We start from the raw sequence: 15546 nt of genomic DNA on the forward strand, positions 1-15546 counted from the left end.
TTCCATAGCTCCATATTCATTATGAAAAATCATTCTGTTTGTTGTGCCTTGTACCTTTATTCTTCCATTATACAGATTAGGTGAGGACACTTGTGGGAATTTCAGTTATGGATGAGCTGTTTTGTACCTCTTCTCTATCCCATTAAAGCATCCACCTAAATCCATGTGATAATGGTCTGCTCTTCCCTATCTTAGGTGCTTTTGATCCAGATTCCTACTAATTAAACAAGCCTGACAGCTGACCAATGACAGGCAAAGCTAAGAGTCCACTGAGTGACTCTGTACATCCTATATACATATTCTGTAAACACAAAATAGGCCAGGTCTACATTACCACTCACCTGGGTATAACTTCTGTCTCTCAAGGGTGTAAATAAGCCACCCCCGACCCACGTAAGTTACACCCAAGTGCTATATCAGCGGGAGAGCTTCTCCCGCCAGCCTAGCTACCACCTCTCATGGAGATGGATTTATCATGCCGATGGGAGAACAGAATAAATGCACTACAGTGGCGCAACTGTGCCGATGTACCACTTCTGGTAGACTAGCCCTTAGTAACTACCGCCCAGCTCTCTTGCAGTGCTGACCTGTGAGCACAACAGTCCTATAAAGAAGGTGTAAAATCTAAACAGCCCTGGAAATGGTCATAAATGCCACTTGTCCTGTGGTAGAAGTAGGATTTAAACCAAGCGAGACAAAATATAATTCATGTTTTGGGGGAAGTGCTGGCCAGGTCAGCCTTGCTTCAGATTGACCCAGGCTGCCATAAAGGAAATTGGGAGCTGTGGAAGCACTGAGGGCCAGATCCTCAAAGGTCGTTAGTTGCCTTATTCCCAGTGGCAATTATCCTGAGTTGGGCCTACGCCACCACACCAATGACCAATGGTGTCCTGATGTCCCGAGTTATCACCATTATCTACTATTTATATCTCAGGAATGCCAGGAGATTCCAGTCAGGCTGGACACATTGGAAAACAGGGTGCTTACAATTTAAGGAGCCCCATTAGATGTATTTCTAGCAATCCCCCTCATCTCCCAGTTCAGAGGAATTTCCACACGTTAAAGCTCGCATCATTTCCATTTCCTTATGGGGAACTTTCTACTCCATTATCATCATTCCTTTTACTCAGCTGAGTAAAGCAGCCTGCTTGGATATTAACCTCTTCTTCTCCCCAGAGCTCTCAACATCCCTGGGTGGATTCAATTCCAGGAGCATTTTTCCACAATCCAGTCTGCTCAGTTTTGGTTTCTCCCCTAGTGCAGTTTCTAGAGCCTGCCAATGACATCTCCTGACTTCCCCTCAACTTGAACTGCACTGAAGGGCCCAGTTTGCTTAGTAACTTCTGTGCCTTTGTGACGTGATGGTCCTGATCCTGCCCATTTTCAGAGCAAGGTGCAGGAGGCCACCTTTTCACAAAGCCTTCCTTGAATAACGCAGGCTGCGGAACAACGGGCGTCAGCAGTGCCCCCGGGGAGTTGAGGGCGGGGAGGGAAATGGACACAATGGGATGCAAGGGAAGGGCTAGCCACCTAGCAGAGGAAAGGAGAAGGGGGGAGTTTATCCAGACACACCAGAGTGACCTGGCTACTGCAGTGACAGCTGCATGAGAAATACAACAGGGGGTCGCAGACGTTAAAGGGCGATTCCCCTTCGCTGCTCAGTCAGCAAACCCGCTCCCCGCTCCCCGGGGTGAGCGAGCCGCCGGCCTGCGCACACCGCTCGGCCAGACCCGCGAGGCGACGCGGAGTTTCCAGGGGCGCTGGTTGCAGCTCAGGGGGAGTTTTGCCAGAGGCAGGAGCGAGGTGCAGGGTCCCTGCGAGGCAGACGGGGGCAGGGTAAAGTCGGAGCCGATCCTGCTTCTGCCCCGTCTCTTCTCCGCCCGCCCTCCGTCCCTTTGGCATCCCCCCGTCCCTAGCCCCGGCCGGGTGCCCCCGCTGGCGGGGGGTGGCCGTGCCCAGCGGCCCCGGGGCGGGGGCAGGAACAGCCGGGCCGGGAGGAGGAGCCGGGCAGCGGCTCCCGGCAGGAGCGCAGAGCTCAGTGTCCCGGGGAAGGGGCTGCCGGCGCCCGATGGCCCTCGCAGCGCAGGCGGCCGGGCTCAATGTCACCCGGCTGGACGGGGACTGGCAGGTGAGTGAGCGGGCGAGTCCTGGCCGGGGACTGCAGATCGGGAGCCCCCCGGGAGCAGGGCCAGCTCCCGCGGCCAGCCCGCCCCGTCCGTTCTCCCTAGCTAGCCCTGGATCTCACCATCTGGCCAGCCCGTCTCTGCCCCCATCCTTCCAGGCACCCCTCTGAGTGATCTAGCCGCCGCGATCCAATCCGCCTTCCCCTCGGTCACCTCTTAGCTCCCTCTCTGGCTTCACCTCCACTACAGCAGAGCTGCTCCTCTGCTATCACCCTTCTTTCTCCTCCCTGAGTCTCTCTCCATCTTCTCCAGGCTTCCCCCTGCGCTCCTGTCTTTATCCCTTCAGCTAAGCTCGCCTCTCCGTGATGCCAGGGCACCGTGCATAACCCAAACTCTCAGTGCAGGAAACCTGCTAGAGCGAAATCTTGGGTAAATGCTGCCTGGCTCTCTCAGCTTTAAGGTGCAAACATGGCTTTGAGTTTTCTCCTAGGCATCTCAGCGTTTGCACTGCTCCGCTGTACGCCTCTGTGATCGAGTTTAGACAACTATTTAGCCGTTTGTTATTACGGATAGAAAATGAGGTTGCAGAGCATGTTTGCAGCTGCACTTACCCATCTGCATTTTTATATTTCCCCCAGGTTTACTCTGCTATAAAATGGATACAGTTTGTCATGGCCACTTTAAGGTACAGTATATTGTTTTAAACTAGTAAGCAAATGTCAGGAATGGCAGCCTTCCCTGCACCTTTCCTGGAGGTTTACTGCTCCCTTTAAATCTCTTTAATTGGAACTCAAGAAAGTAATTTATTATTAATTATTGTTTTATTATTAGTAAGATTATAAAAAGCGAATAGCAGCCCACTATAAACAGGTCAAGTGAAACAAGATCCAAAGTAACGTTTTCCAACCAACCTGCTCTTTATTTTCTCATCAGTGTTATAGGTTCCAGCTCAATCATTGCCTATGCTGTCTTTCAAAATGTAGTGAGATCCCCAGAGGTAAGGATTCTGCCTTTCAGTTTTTAAGTTTGAATGTTTGTTACCCTGAGGATAAATCATATTTTATGTAACAAAACAGATGTGTTGGCATAAGTTTTCCACTAGGAAGGCTTCAAATTTTTTAGGCACATTCTCTTTTTATTATTAACAGAGTAAACCAACGGTTTAATGCTGCCAGGCAGATGAATCAACAAACCATGGGCATATTTTCCTGTGTTTATATACTGCTTCATGAAGTTCATATTCCATCAGTGTTTTTTTAATCCTTCCCCATTACATGTATATAAGTTAAATTGTGCCCGTGTGGTCTGAGTCAAGAACTCCTTAGTCCCAATTCTTGCTCTGACACTGACTCTTTCTGGGCCTTGGGACAGTCACTTCATCTCTCAGACTGAGTGTTCCAGTCTGTTAAATGGAAACAAGAATAAAATTTCAGGAGATGGAGGAGAAGAGGTTGTGAGGATTAATAATTTATAGATGCACTGCAACGGTTACAAGGGCTGAGTATTATTGAGTCAAATTCTGCATTCAGATACCCACATTCAGCTCCCATTGACTTTAGTGGGGACTGTGCACCTCTGTTCGTGCTCTGTTTGAGAGCACAAATTGACCAAATATAATTACATATAAAGCTATAAGCATTATCCTAACTGCAGCTGAATGAATGATTCACAACAAATAATGTTTTCATTGAATTTCATCTATTTTTCTGGTGATTAGCAGAAACCCTTAGATTTATTCATGATTCCAAAAGATGCATTAATTTATGCTTAGCATTTCTCCCAGATATGAATGGCCCCCAAATATTTGCTGCAAATATTTGAGATTCACATGGTTTAGTTGATGACGTATGTCACATGGTGTCTCTTTTCCCTGACTGGATGACCTGTAGAGCTAACCAATAAAATGTAAATAGCAAATGTTCCAATCAGAAATAATTTAAAAATCACTTTCAATCAAAATGTGTGAATAACATTTGCTTTTCACAAGACTGCACTAATAAGACTCAAGAACTTCAATGTTTAAGGAAAGGTGAGGGAGGCTGAATAGTAATTTTCTGTCATAAATTAGGTGAGCAGTACTTCTAAACTTGTATTCTGTTATAATTATATCAAACTTTTCTATTTCTGTATCTTCCTTATCTCCAAAGCATGTCACATGTTATGGGTCCCACACCCCCAAAACTCCCATGGAACACAGTGTGTGTGGGCCAAGGAGTCCATTGCAAATTTACAGGACTTATTCTGACCAAATGGGGGACTTTTGTCCACAGAGAGAAGACAGGGCCTCAGTGTTTAAAATCTCCTAGAAAGAGCCCACCCAATACACAGAGTAAACTTCCTGGAACTCCATTGATTTACCTTGGAAGAATGAGGGTTGGATCACCCTTGCTAGGATTTGAGGAGGTGGCTCTAGGGAGCCCAGGTATTTCAACCCCGATGTCTAGAGGTGATTAGACCATGCCATCTGTGTCAGAAAGTGTCTTATTTCAAGAACTGTGAGGGAGCTAGTTTGGTTACATAAGAACACAGCACTGGTAGGCTTTGAGACTTGTATTCTGCCTAGAATGGTAGTTGATTCCTGATGCTTCAGAGGAAGCTGAGTACCTCAATACGCTCCCACTCCTAGTCCCACCCACCATGCACCTGACCAGTTATGCAACTCTGTAAATGAAGGGCATAGGCTAAATGCTTCCTGATGCTTGCTATGATCAGATTATTCCCTGACGCATGATATTTAAAGAGTAACATTTTTAAAAGAAAGGTTTATTTCCCAGTTATTGAGAAGTATGGGAATCATAGATACTTATCTTTCCACACTAGAACTTGCAGCTGAAAGCCTAATTGTTGAAACGTATTTTTTGGATCTACAGAATCCAGAAAACTCTCAGCATTAACTAAACCATGTTTAAGGCATGACATGTTAATGAAAGAATTTCCCAGTTTGTGATAAAGAAAAAACAGAGTGACTAAAAAATATAAACAGGGTCTAACCCTGGAGCACTTGTGAATGCACCATAGAAGATACAAGGATTTCTTATGCAAGCAGATGTGCTTCAAAGAGTCCCCAGCCCAATCTGAACATATATAATAATGGCTACACATTTTGTCCAGCTAACCAGCAGTTTTAAACCATTAAATTTCTTTACATTTCCTTCCTCCAGTTTATAAATAATTTGGCTTTTCTTCCTGAAAGAACTGGCTTGCCTTCTACTTTAACAACAGCGTCACCTAGTCCTCCAACTTCCTTATATATACCTGTACCTAAATAACCCACTAGATAAACAGTTGGGTTTCACTATGCTTGCACAGAGCTGCATCACCTGTTCACTCGTTACAACTGATCATCCACCTTCTTCCAGGGTTGTTTGTTTTTAATATACTCATAGTGACAACCATGCAGAGAATTCTAGTCTGCTGTATACCCACTGCTTGGTTCTGCATGGAGAAATGTGTGCAAGTGTTTTAAAAAATGTTTTAAGAGGGATTAATAAATACAATGAACCCGATGATGGAAACTAGCTCAAGATATGCAAGTTAGCAATAAAAGGTTTGATTAACTGATTTACTGGGGTGACAGGTAATGTATGGTGCTAATAAAAATAAAGATCTTGAGATAGACATTTAGTTTCTCAGACACTGTATAAAATGGAGGTGCTTAGAGTGCCCACTGAAGGAAAAATATCCCCTAGAAAGAGCTTAAACAGAATTCATTCCCACTCTCTATCTGTAACTACAGAATAAGGACAAAACAACCTGCTGGCAAATGTTTATTGTTGTTGAACTAACTACATCAACAAGCCATTACTCTTCATCTATTAGGAAAGAGAAAAGTTCAAGCAAATATTGTGATAATCCACATTTATTTTTAATTAAAGGACAATGTCTGGTCAAATTCAGCCCACAATGTAGGTTCTATAAAATAAATAATGTTTCCCAAAGCTAAGACCTATATAAATGTTTGCATGTTTTGTTTAGTTTTAAAAATTTCTATAGAAAAAAAGGCTAAATTTTTCACTCCTGGATGCTGAAAGTTAGGCACTGAAATCCACATTTAGGCACCTAGATAACTGGCCTGGTTTTCAGGGTGGCTGACCACCCATAGCTCCCACTGTCAATGAAAACGTGGTCATCATTTTTAAACAAGTAAATCTTTCCCTGCAGTGTTTACAACTTAAATACAGTGGTCTTGTGCCAGTGCATGAGAACTTGAAATTGGTAGAAACTGACCACAAGCTAATTAAAGTGGTATTCCATTTTCCAAGCTGTGCTATGTAGGCGGGAAACAAACACACCCATAGACAGAAAAATGTAGGATTTTTCAAAATACTTGAGCGTTTGTCACCATGGATGTTACTAATAATGCAGTGAAGGAAATCTATTTTATTAAATCATAGGATTTTGAATCTTCAGAGCCAGATTTGGTGCAGCTCTCAGGTTCTTGGGCAGTTGCTAATGTGGCCTTGGCCAATGATCATTAAATCTTGGTGCTCCTTATGTAAACATCTCCTGAGTGCACAGATCAGTCCAGTTTCCTTGTGTGGGGATAGCAGCATTCTTAGGCTGGCTTGGCATGAAAGTATATCAGGAAAAGGAGGGTGAAAATGAAACCCTTGTTTTAGCTGACCATTGTGGGACTATGTACAATATTCACCAAGCCAAATGATCGCTTCAACTTTTCTAGGTGCGCCCTCTGTTCTACCTGAGCCTCTCCAACCTGTTTCTGGGGATGTGCTGGCTCATTGGGGTGCTTCTCTATACCACGCCAACCACAAATCAAGACGTTGTCTGCTATAATCTTCAAACAACTGGTCAGGTGAGTAACTCTGGGTTATCAGTTTGTGATGTGAGGTTGCTTTGCACAGAATTATGTCATGAAGTGGTCTAGCGGTTAGAGCACAGGACTGGGAGTTAGGCAGCCCTGGGCTCTGATCCTGGCTCTGACACTGACTTGCTGATTGACCTTAATAGGTAAGATCTCTGTGTCTTATCTGTAAAATGAGGATAATTGTACAGACCTGCCTTAGCAAGGTAAAGTCTGTTAGAGACAGAGAGTGACTTTAGGGTTGCTATGGGGAGTGTTCATTAAATGAGTTGGTCTCATCTCTTGTTGAGCAGGTACCCAAGGTTATCTCTGTGAGTAATGTACTGCTGTATTTCCACACTCCTCCTTCCTGAAAAGAACAAACAAACTCTGGTATTCCCCTTGGGCCCATCCCTGTAAATCTTACTCCCATGAGTAGTCCCCATGGGATCTGCTCCTGTTACCCTTATACCAGTAGTCTTCCAAGCAGTCCCACTGGATTACTCTGTGGGCTGCTATGCTCGTGGTAAGCTCAGCCTGATGCCCTGAAGGTCAGCTGTGTGTCCTGTTCTGTGCTGAATTCATGTGCAGGGGCCTCAGTGAAGTGGAATAATTTTCCTGACAGTTCTTTTTGTCTCATTGGGTTGCCGCTGCATCATTAGGGTTTCCTCCTGTCAAAGTCGATTAGTAGATGTCTGAAGCATGCTAGGTAATGACTGCAGGGATAGGAAATATGTGAGGGGCTGCAAACGGGACACTGTGGCAGTAGGAATGGCTCAGTGCAGAAACCCATTACCCTACAATGGCTGTAGGGCTTTGGAATGGCTTGTACTGTAAGGAAGGGAGAATATTTCGGAAGCTATTTGCATTTAGGACTTTAGGGCTATTTAAAGCAGGCCAAATTAAAAATGAACTGTATTCTGGACCGAAGGAGCTTAGCTGGGAAATAAAGTGAAGCCTCTTAGCATGACAAACCCTGCCTCTGCCTTCATGGCCATGGAAGTCCCCAGATGCAGAGGAGGTGATGTACTTCCACTCCATGGAGTGGAGGGGATGCAAAGATTTGGGTAGCTGCACATGGGGTGCTCACGCCTATGTGCCAGAGACCCCATTCTATGGGAGCCACCAGCACACTGGATTTGGGACTGGGGAAGGGGAAGGGCTGGTTGATCTGTCACTTCATAGATCCAGGCCATTCACCCAGTGGAGAGGGAGCATGCTGGTTGTGAAGGCCACTCGAGAGGCAGGAGTGGCAGTCATGAAGTTGCTTCACTGCCTGGGATTGATAAATCCTTCCTCTCTGCCCCCTGAGGAGCTCCCAGTTCTCAGCCTGGCTTGTGTCAGCATTAAGCCAAAGAATTTCACATACAATAACTAAGTCTCACACTGGTCCAGAAATCTCTACACTATGTGCAAATTCCATCAGTAATTGATGGAAATCAATTTACCCATCACTCCAATGTGCTGTGATATGGCAGCTGGTTCACAGCACATAGCAATGCATGGCCATAGTGGTAAGGTGAGAAGTGAAGAGAACTGATATCCCATTGAAACTACAGGGAGAATTTAGAGAGGCAGCTTTTAATTACTTGAACTATTACCACCACCAATCTTACAGGTAATGCCATGGGCTCTCTGGCCACAAGCAGCCAGGGGCTCAGTTTTATGTCTAATTTGGAATATTATCTCAAGTAGTCGGCTTTAAAAAAACAACCTACAAAGGCTGAAAACTCTAAAGTTACTGTTTGGTCATCATCCCCAGCAGTGTCCATTAGAGTGAGGTCCCCCTCTGGGTGTTCACCCTTGAACAGGACAAGACAACATACTGAGGAGCACGCTGTAGGGTGCAGTGTGACATTGGCCCCTGGGGTGGTGGAGGTTTTCTCTTCTTTAATTCCTATATTGCAGTCCAGACTTGAATCAGGTTTGTTCTGGTGTGTAGGCCACATATTTCCATGTAGGCTACCAGGAAACCTCCCTCCCCACTCTGTCAAGCCAAGCTGGTGGGAGCTGGAAATGGCTTTTTGCCTGTTGTAGAGAGGGCAGGAAGGTAACTTAATGTACAGCATGTGAGAGCGCTCACATTGTTTTGTGTTTGGTTGTCGGGTTACTGTGGCGTAGTTTTGTGTTGGGTTATTTTAAACATCAGTACACATGGGTAATTCCTATTACTCATGACACCAAGTAGTGTACTTAGGTAGCAGCTATTCCATTTGGAGCTTATCTCTGATCTCTCTAGCTCCTCTTATGCTGCTATAAAAACAATGATACACATACCCCTTGAGCCTGGAGGTACGGAACAAACGGTTTGTATGTAATTCAGCCATTAGGGAAGACATGGCAATGACCCCTTGGCAATGAGGGGAAGTCTATTTGGGGGTTATACAAGGAGAATGAGCTGGGGAAGAGAAGTGAATATATGGGAAGATTCACTAGGCGTGTGGCTGCAGGGAGCTTGCAGGACAGAAGTCACTTCACAGGCCACATATGCAAGTTTGCCATTGGAATACTATCATGAGGCCATGGTTCTTATTGGTCAGACATGGCTCAAAGAGGTCAGGGGATTATTAGGGTGACCAGATCACTCAGGTGAAATATCGGGATGGCGGGGGAGGCGCGGAGCAAAAAAAAAAGAAAAGAACGGCTGCTGGAGCTCCCGCTGCACCAGCTTGCCTCTACTCCATCTCCACCTCCCACCTCCCTCCAGCACTTGCGCCCCCATACAGCTGATCAGCGCAAGCCTGGAAGGGAGTGGGGAGGAGGAGGAATGCGGTCTGCTTGGGGAAGAGGCGGGGCCAGGGTGGCTGGATTTGGGGAGGGATCCAATGGGGCAGTGAGTGAGCGGGGCTGAGGGCGCGGGGCCAGAGCGGGGATTTGGGGAGGGATCCAATGGGGGAAGGAGGAGACAGAGTTGGGGGGGCGCAAGCCCCTCCGGGCTCCGCTCCGTCTGTGAGCGGAGGCAAAAATATTGGGACAATTTGCATCCCAACCGAAGGTAGGTCGGTATGCGGGACAAATAAGCAAATATCGGGACAGTCCTGATAAAATTAGGATGTCTGGTCACCCTCGATTAGGTTGTCGTGGCACATACTTCTCTGGGGAGTGACAATATCTGCCATTTGTCTGGTTCTGTTTACTCTAGACTACTTTGGGAAAGGTTGGAATGCATGTTGGCCTGGCGTCAGAGCGTTGTAGTGTGTCACAGGAGATGTGGGTTTGGCAATTACTTCAGAGATGCCTCCCTTCTTGACCGAAGTGCAGTGAAGGAGACTGTGTGCTCAAGGCAATGCTCTGTCACCACTGAATTCAGGGGACAGCACACTCTGCTTCCACGGTTTATGGCAAAGCAGCTTGAGGGCATCTGCAAGAGGCTGGAGGAAACGGAGCCTAAAAGGGTAGCTGCAAAATGAGGGAACTTGTCTTTCCTTTGGAGCATAAAGTCTTGGCTGCTGCTGGAGGCAGGACACTGGACTACACGGACCTGCAATGTACAGCATGTCCTGTGTCCCTATGAGAGAGACCCATCAGCACCTGCCTTTGTCCCAACCTAGAGACAGCAGTAAGTGAGCTCCTGTTGAGATGTTTATGCTACCGCTGCCGGCTCCTGAATGCAGTGTGTGTGAGTGAATCCCTTACCCTGATCTCTTATGGTTACACAAACACATATAGCCAGTGAAGGGGGCCACAGGGGACTCACTAGCCCCCCAGACTGTTCCCAGGTAAGGACAAAGGCAGTCCCTCTCTGATATAAGGGTGCTAGGTCTGGCAGATCCAACTTGCACTCTGGCAAGATCCTTTTCTGTTATTTGCTCTAGGACAGAATTAAAATAACTTGAGTGCTTACCATAGCAACGCCGGCCTCACGTGGGACTTGTGATAAGATGCAGGGCAGGGAGGAGGCGGGGTGAGAACTCAGGCACAGGTTGAGACAGGTTGAGCAGCACCTCAGCAAGCCACATGTGAGCTGTACACTAGTTAAATGAATAAACCTCTTCCCATCCCCACCTTCCGTGTCCTGGGCTCAAGAATCTCACAGATGCTGCATTTCATAGACGTGCAGCAAATAACAATGACATTCCTTCTGTCAGAATGTTCCTTCGGGCACTGATTAATGTTTGTAAAGTGCCACGAGGGGTTGGAGGTGGGCACAAGACAGTTATTTATTACTGTTCTTAGATAAGTTCAAAGGGAAAGCAGTGCAAGGTCCCTTCTGCTGCCCCACCATGTGATATGGAGGGATGACCTCAAGAGGAAAGAAGGCAGTTTAGACTGCCTGGTGCATTCAGTCTTTGGCATCTCTACTGTGAATCAGGAGCTCAGTTATTGCTAGTTGTGGTGGTGGTTTGTGCTGTGTGGACACTAACGCCAGACTGAGACTGCACACACTTCATCATATCAACCACTGAACAGTTGTCAGATGGTAACAACATTTTCAGTCATGACTAACCTGTACTGGATTCTTCATTTTTCAGTGGTGCTCATCACTCTGAGGCCCTGGCCCTCAAATGTTTTGCCACTTAACTCCCATGGATTTCAATGGGAGATAGGTACTTAAGTACCTTTAAGGTTTTAGGCCTGAGCTCCTCAAACATTAATAGTTTTCCCTCCCAACTTTCCGTGAGATAAAAAAGTATTATCCCCCATTGTCCCTGTTTATGTTTTCTGACAAAGACAAGCATCATAATTCCACTCTGCTTTATCAGTGGGGCTCATAGAATTTCTACTACTTTCTTCAGTGGAAGACAATACAAATCATAGTTCCTTTCCCCAAATGCAGGGCCAAGTTCATCCCTGGCATAACTCCACTGCAGTCCGTGGAGTTACAATTGGGATCAATGGGTGATTCACCAGAGATGAGTTTGGCCCAAGCTTTTCTTTTCTCTTCCTTGACAATTTCCTCCACTTCAGTCCCTAGCACTTAGCTGAACAAATGACATTAAAAAGTAACATATTTTCTCCTCTGCTGGCCCTTTCCGGTCGTAACCCTTGATTCCATGCTACAAAACAGAGAGGATGACATGCTATAATTACGCACTTCATCCACAGTTACCCCAATTAAATTCTAATGACCTAATAACATCCTGGTAGATTCCACTCTGTTTGGCTCGCACAATGGAAAATCGCAAAATTATTATAAGTAGCGACTGGAGAGGGATAAACAAAGGGCTCCTGCTTTCTCCTACGCTCCAGCTTTATTTCTGTGTGCCAGGCTCTGATGGGGACCATGGCCTCTGGCCTGCAGGATTATCCCCAATGCCAGAAGCTGAGGATAGGGAGCTAGGAGAGCAGGCCTGTTTCCTGGTTCTACCAGTGACTCCATGAGAAGCCTTGGCTAAATGTGTGTGCCTTAGTGCCCTCATCTACACGATGGGGTAATAACATTGACCTAGCTCTCGGGGGCTGGTAAGAAGTAAAATGGGTTATGTTTGTAGAGTGCTTTGAGAGCCTCCCATGGAAGGGCAATGGTTCCTTATTAAAAATCCTATAATGAGCCGGAGAGTCATTGCAACATACCTTACTGCAAAGCAGTCGTCACTTCTCTTGACCTTCTTAGCAATGGCTAAGAATGTCTGTGGTCTCAGTGGGTATGTCTGCACAGCAAAGGAAAAAAACATGGCTGGCCCATGCCAGCTGACTCTGGCTCGCGGGGCTAAGGCTACGGAGCTGTTTTATTGTGGTATAGACTTCCAGGTTCAGGCTGGAGCCTGATCTCTGGGGCCCTGCCACCCCACAGGGTCCTAGAACCTGTTCCACAGTTCAGGCTTAGACATCTACACAGCAATGAAACAGCCTTAAATCCAGAGCCCCACACACCTGAGTCGATTGGGCCAGCTGTGGGTGACTAGTTGCTCTGTAGACATATCCAGTGAAGCAAGAAACGCAGTGTCTCTTACCTCATCAGTAGTCTCCCATGATGAGGTGACATGAGGATTGCCAATGGGTGACACCAGGATTGACACTGAGTCCTCTTCACTTCAGTCAAGCAAGAGATAGCCAATCCAGATGAAGGATTTTCTCACCTAGTTCCTCCTCCCACTCTACCATGCATGCTCATGCTTCCCTAGTTGAGAATTTCCAGGAAAAAAAATGATGGTTCACCTACACTAGTCAGACACCCAGTCACTTGTCTGAACTTGGTTGCCACTGGGGTGTACTGGATGGGCACCCATCCAGACATTGCCATGTCACAGCAAACAATGTATGAGAAATTTATTTTTTCAGTTGCCCAGAACTTCCTCAAACAAATTCTTTTTGTGTTCAGATTTTCTATGCTTGGTCTTAGTCCAAAGATGGTTCTCAGAGCTGGCAGAGCTGGAAAACACCTCAGACCAAATAGCTCTAGATTTCTTATTTCTCTCTCACGCGCTCTCATTGCTGCTGTCTTCCTTAAATGCACTATGGTTTGTTATTCTCACCAATTCAAGGGAAGCCGACAGTGTGGCCAGATCATCATAATGGAAGCAAATTTAGCTGCAGAGTCTGTGTTGTCTCCTGAGAGAGACAGCACAGAGTGAACAGCCTAGGGGGATGAGGACCAAGATAGCTTTAAGCCATCTTTGGACCATCTTGATTTTGGACTGCTGTGGGGAGTCAGACTGGTCCCTGACGTAACCACTGGGGGCTTCTCTAATTTAAGGCAGCGTTCCCACAGTTGCCTATGAGCTGTGCCATGGTGCTGGATGCTATGGGCATGCTCCCTTCTGATCCCAGCTCCATCCCCAGCCATATTTGCCGACTCCATGGGCTGGAGCATCCACAGAAAAAATATAGTGGGTGTTCAGCATGATCAGCTGTTCAGCTGTGTTCAGAAGGTGCTGGGGGGAGGGAGAGGAGCAGGAGCAGGAAGAGGCAGAGTGAGAGCTTGGTGGAAGGGGTGGAGTGGGGCCATGGTGGGAAGAGGCGAGGCCTGGGAAAAAGTGGGGGTCGCTCACCCCCTGGGAACAGAGGAAGTCGGTGCCTATGCCCACAGCTTAGTCCCTTCTCTGGGGCCTGTGAAGGAGGCAGTGCTGGGTTGCCTACTTCAGCCCTATGCTGCTCCAGGAAATTCTCCCCCAGCCTGATTTCTGTATCTAGCTCGCCAGGCATTTCTGCCACGCTCAGGACGATGATAGCTGAGCACCTACTGGGTGCTTTATATTTCACCTTTAACACTCTCTCGGGGCTTGTTTTTATAGCTTATACAGTGTCGTTTTGTCAAGTGCTCTGGGTTTGTTGGAGATGAAAGGAACTAAGGTCCTATAGAAAGTGCAAATGATTACGGATGGCATAAAATAAGTCCTGTTTTTATTTTTCAGATATTTTATGTAGCCTCTTTTCTGTACACTGTCAACTATACCTGGCATCTGTACATGGATTTAAAGGTGAAATACAATCAGAACCTGTACAGCATGTCCGCTCTGGTGAGTGCCACATTGGCAGTTTTTCATATTGTTTATTATATGTTAAGAACTAACACTGTGCTCGGTGCTGTACAAGCATAAACATAACGGCAATTCTCGCCATACGGAGCTTACAGTCTAAGGCCCTGATCCTGCAGCTGATTCTGTGTGGGTTGGTGTCTGTGCCCATGCAGAGCCGTTGAAGTCAACAGGGGCTACTCGTGGATCTGCTTTTGTGTTCTGATTGCAAGACTAGGCCTGAAAGTCAAAAACAGAGAAGACAAGTTGCACAGTAGGTCTCAGGAGGAAAGAATAACTGGGAGGGCCAGATCTCTTAAAGTCAGTGGAACTACACTATTGACATCAGCTGAGCATCTGGCCCCAAGTGGTTTATTATTGTCACTAACCCACTTCTGATGGGCATTGCAGAAGAAACAAATCTCAAGGAGGTATTTGCAGGAAAGGGATGTGGCTTGACAAGTCAGAATTGTGGAGAGGCTGTCCAGGCATGAGCAGCATGGCAAAAGGCTTAACGACAGACCTTAATGTCCTTGTGTTTCAGTTTCCACAACTGTAAAATGGGGATAATACTACTGAGTATCTCATAGGAGTGTGGTAAAGCTCCATTCATGAATGTCTGTGAAGTGCTTTAAGAGCATGAGGTGAGCGGTGCGATGGAAGTGAGCTGGCATTTAAAGTACTATTCATACTTGGAGCAGGACAGATTAGCTCTGCAGAGAAGGGGTCCCTACTATCGTCATTAGCCTTTAAAAATGGCTTTTCAAGATCAAGTGTAATCTTTGGGAGCAAAGGAACAAGGACACAGTCCTCAGAAAAACACACTTTGAGTACAGGCTAAACAAACACTTCACACACCCTGTGACCAAACTCAATCTTTTCAGAGCAGTTTCCTTGTTGTTCGTACCAGACTAAACTCTGAGCAGCTTCTGTCTCTCTGAGAATTCCTCTTGATGTATTGCTGCAGAACAACTGGCTTTTTATACTTATACAATTCCTCCCAATGAACACACTGGCTACGTTTCTGCATATCATTCCTCTTCCCAATCGAGAAGTCGCATAGACGTCACCCTGCACATCATAGAGATAAATTCCTCAGATGGCTCCCATTCTGCATGGCTGTTGGGGAGCAGCAGACTTGGCAGATGAAAATGCACTTTTGAGAGTTTCCATTCTTAGATTTTGGATCAGCTCACGAGGGAGACATTTTCCTTTCTTCACTAGT

At 46.3% G+C, this 15546-nt stretch overlaps 1 protein-coding gene across 4 annotated transcripts in view; it reads left to right on the forward strand.

Annotated features, from left to right (window-relative positions):
• TMEM116 (transmembrane protein 116) overlaps nt 1–15546 on the forward strand; it is a 31567-nt gene that overhangs the window by 2619 nt on the left and 13402 nt on the right. Inside the window, exons 1-5 of one of the 4 annotated variants that reach the window (XM_030583117.1) lie at nt 1674–1690; nt 2762–2808; nt 3057–3120; nt 6805–6936; nt 14220–14324. In XM_030583117.1, coding sequence (XP_030438977.1) covers nt 2795–2808; nt 3057–3120; nt 6805–6936; nt 14220–14324 — 315 coding nt within the window. In that variant the 5' untranslated portion in view covers nt 1674–1690; nt 2762–2794. Of the gene's footprint in view, nt 1–1673; nt 1691–2026; nt 2129–2169; nt 2584–2761; nt 2809–3056; nt 3121–6804; nt 6937–14219; nt 14325–15546 lie in introns of those variants that run through there. The other 3 variants (XM_030583114.1, XM_030583115.1, XM_030583116.1) reach the window with 3 other exon arrangements.

This window comes from Gopherus evgoodei, chromosome 13, assembly GCF_007399415.2.
Source record: "Gopherus evgoodei ecotype Sinaloan lineage chromosome 13, rGopEvg1_v1.p, whole genome shotgun sequence".
NCBI lineage: Eukaryota > Metazoa > Chordata > Testudines > Testudinidae > Gopherus > Gopherus evgoodei.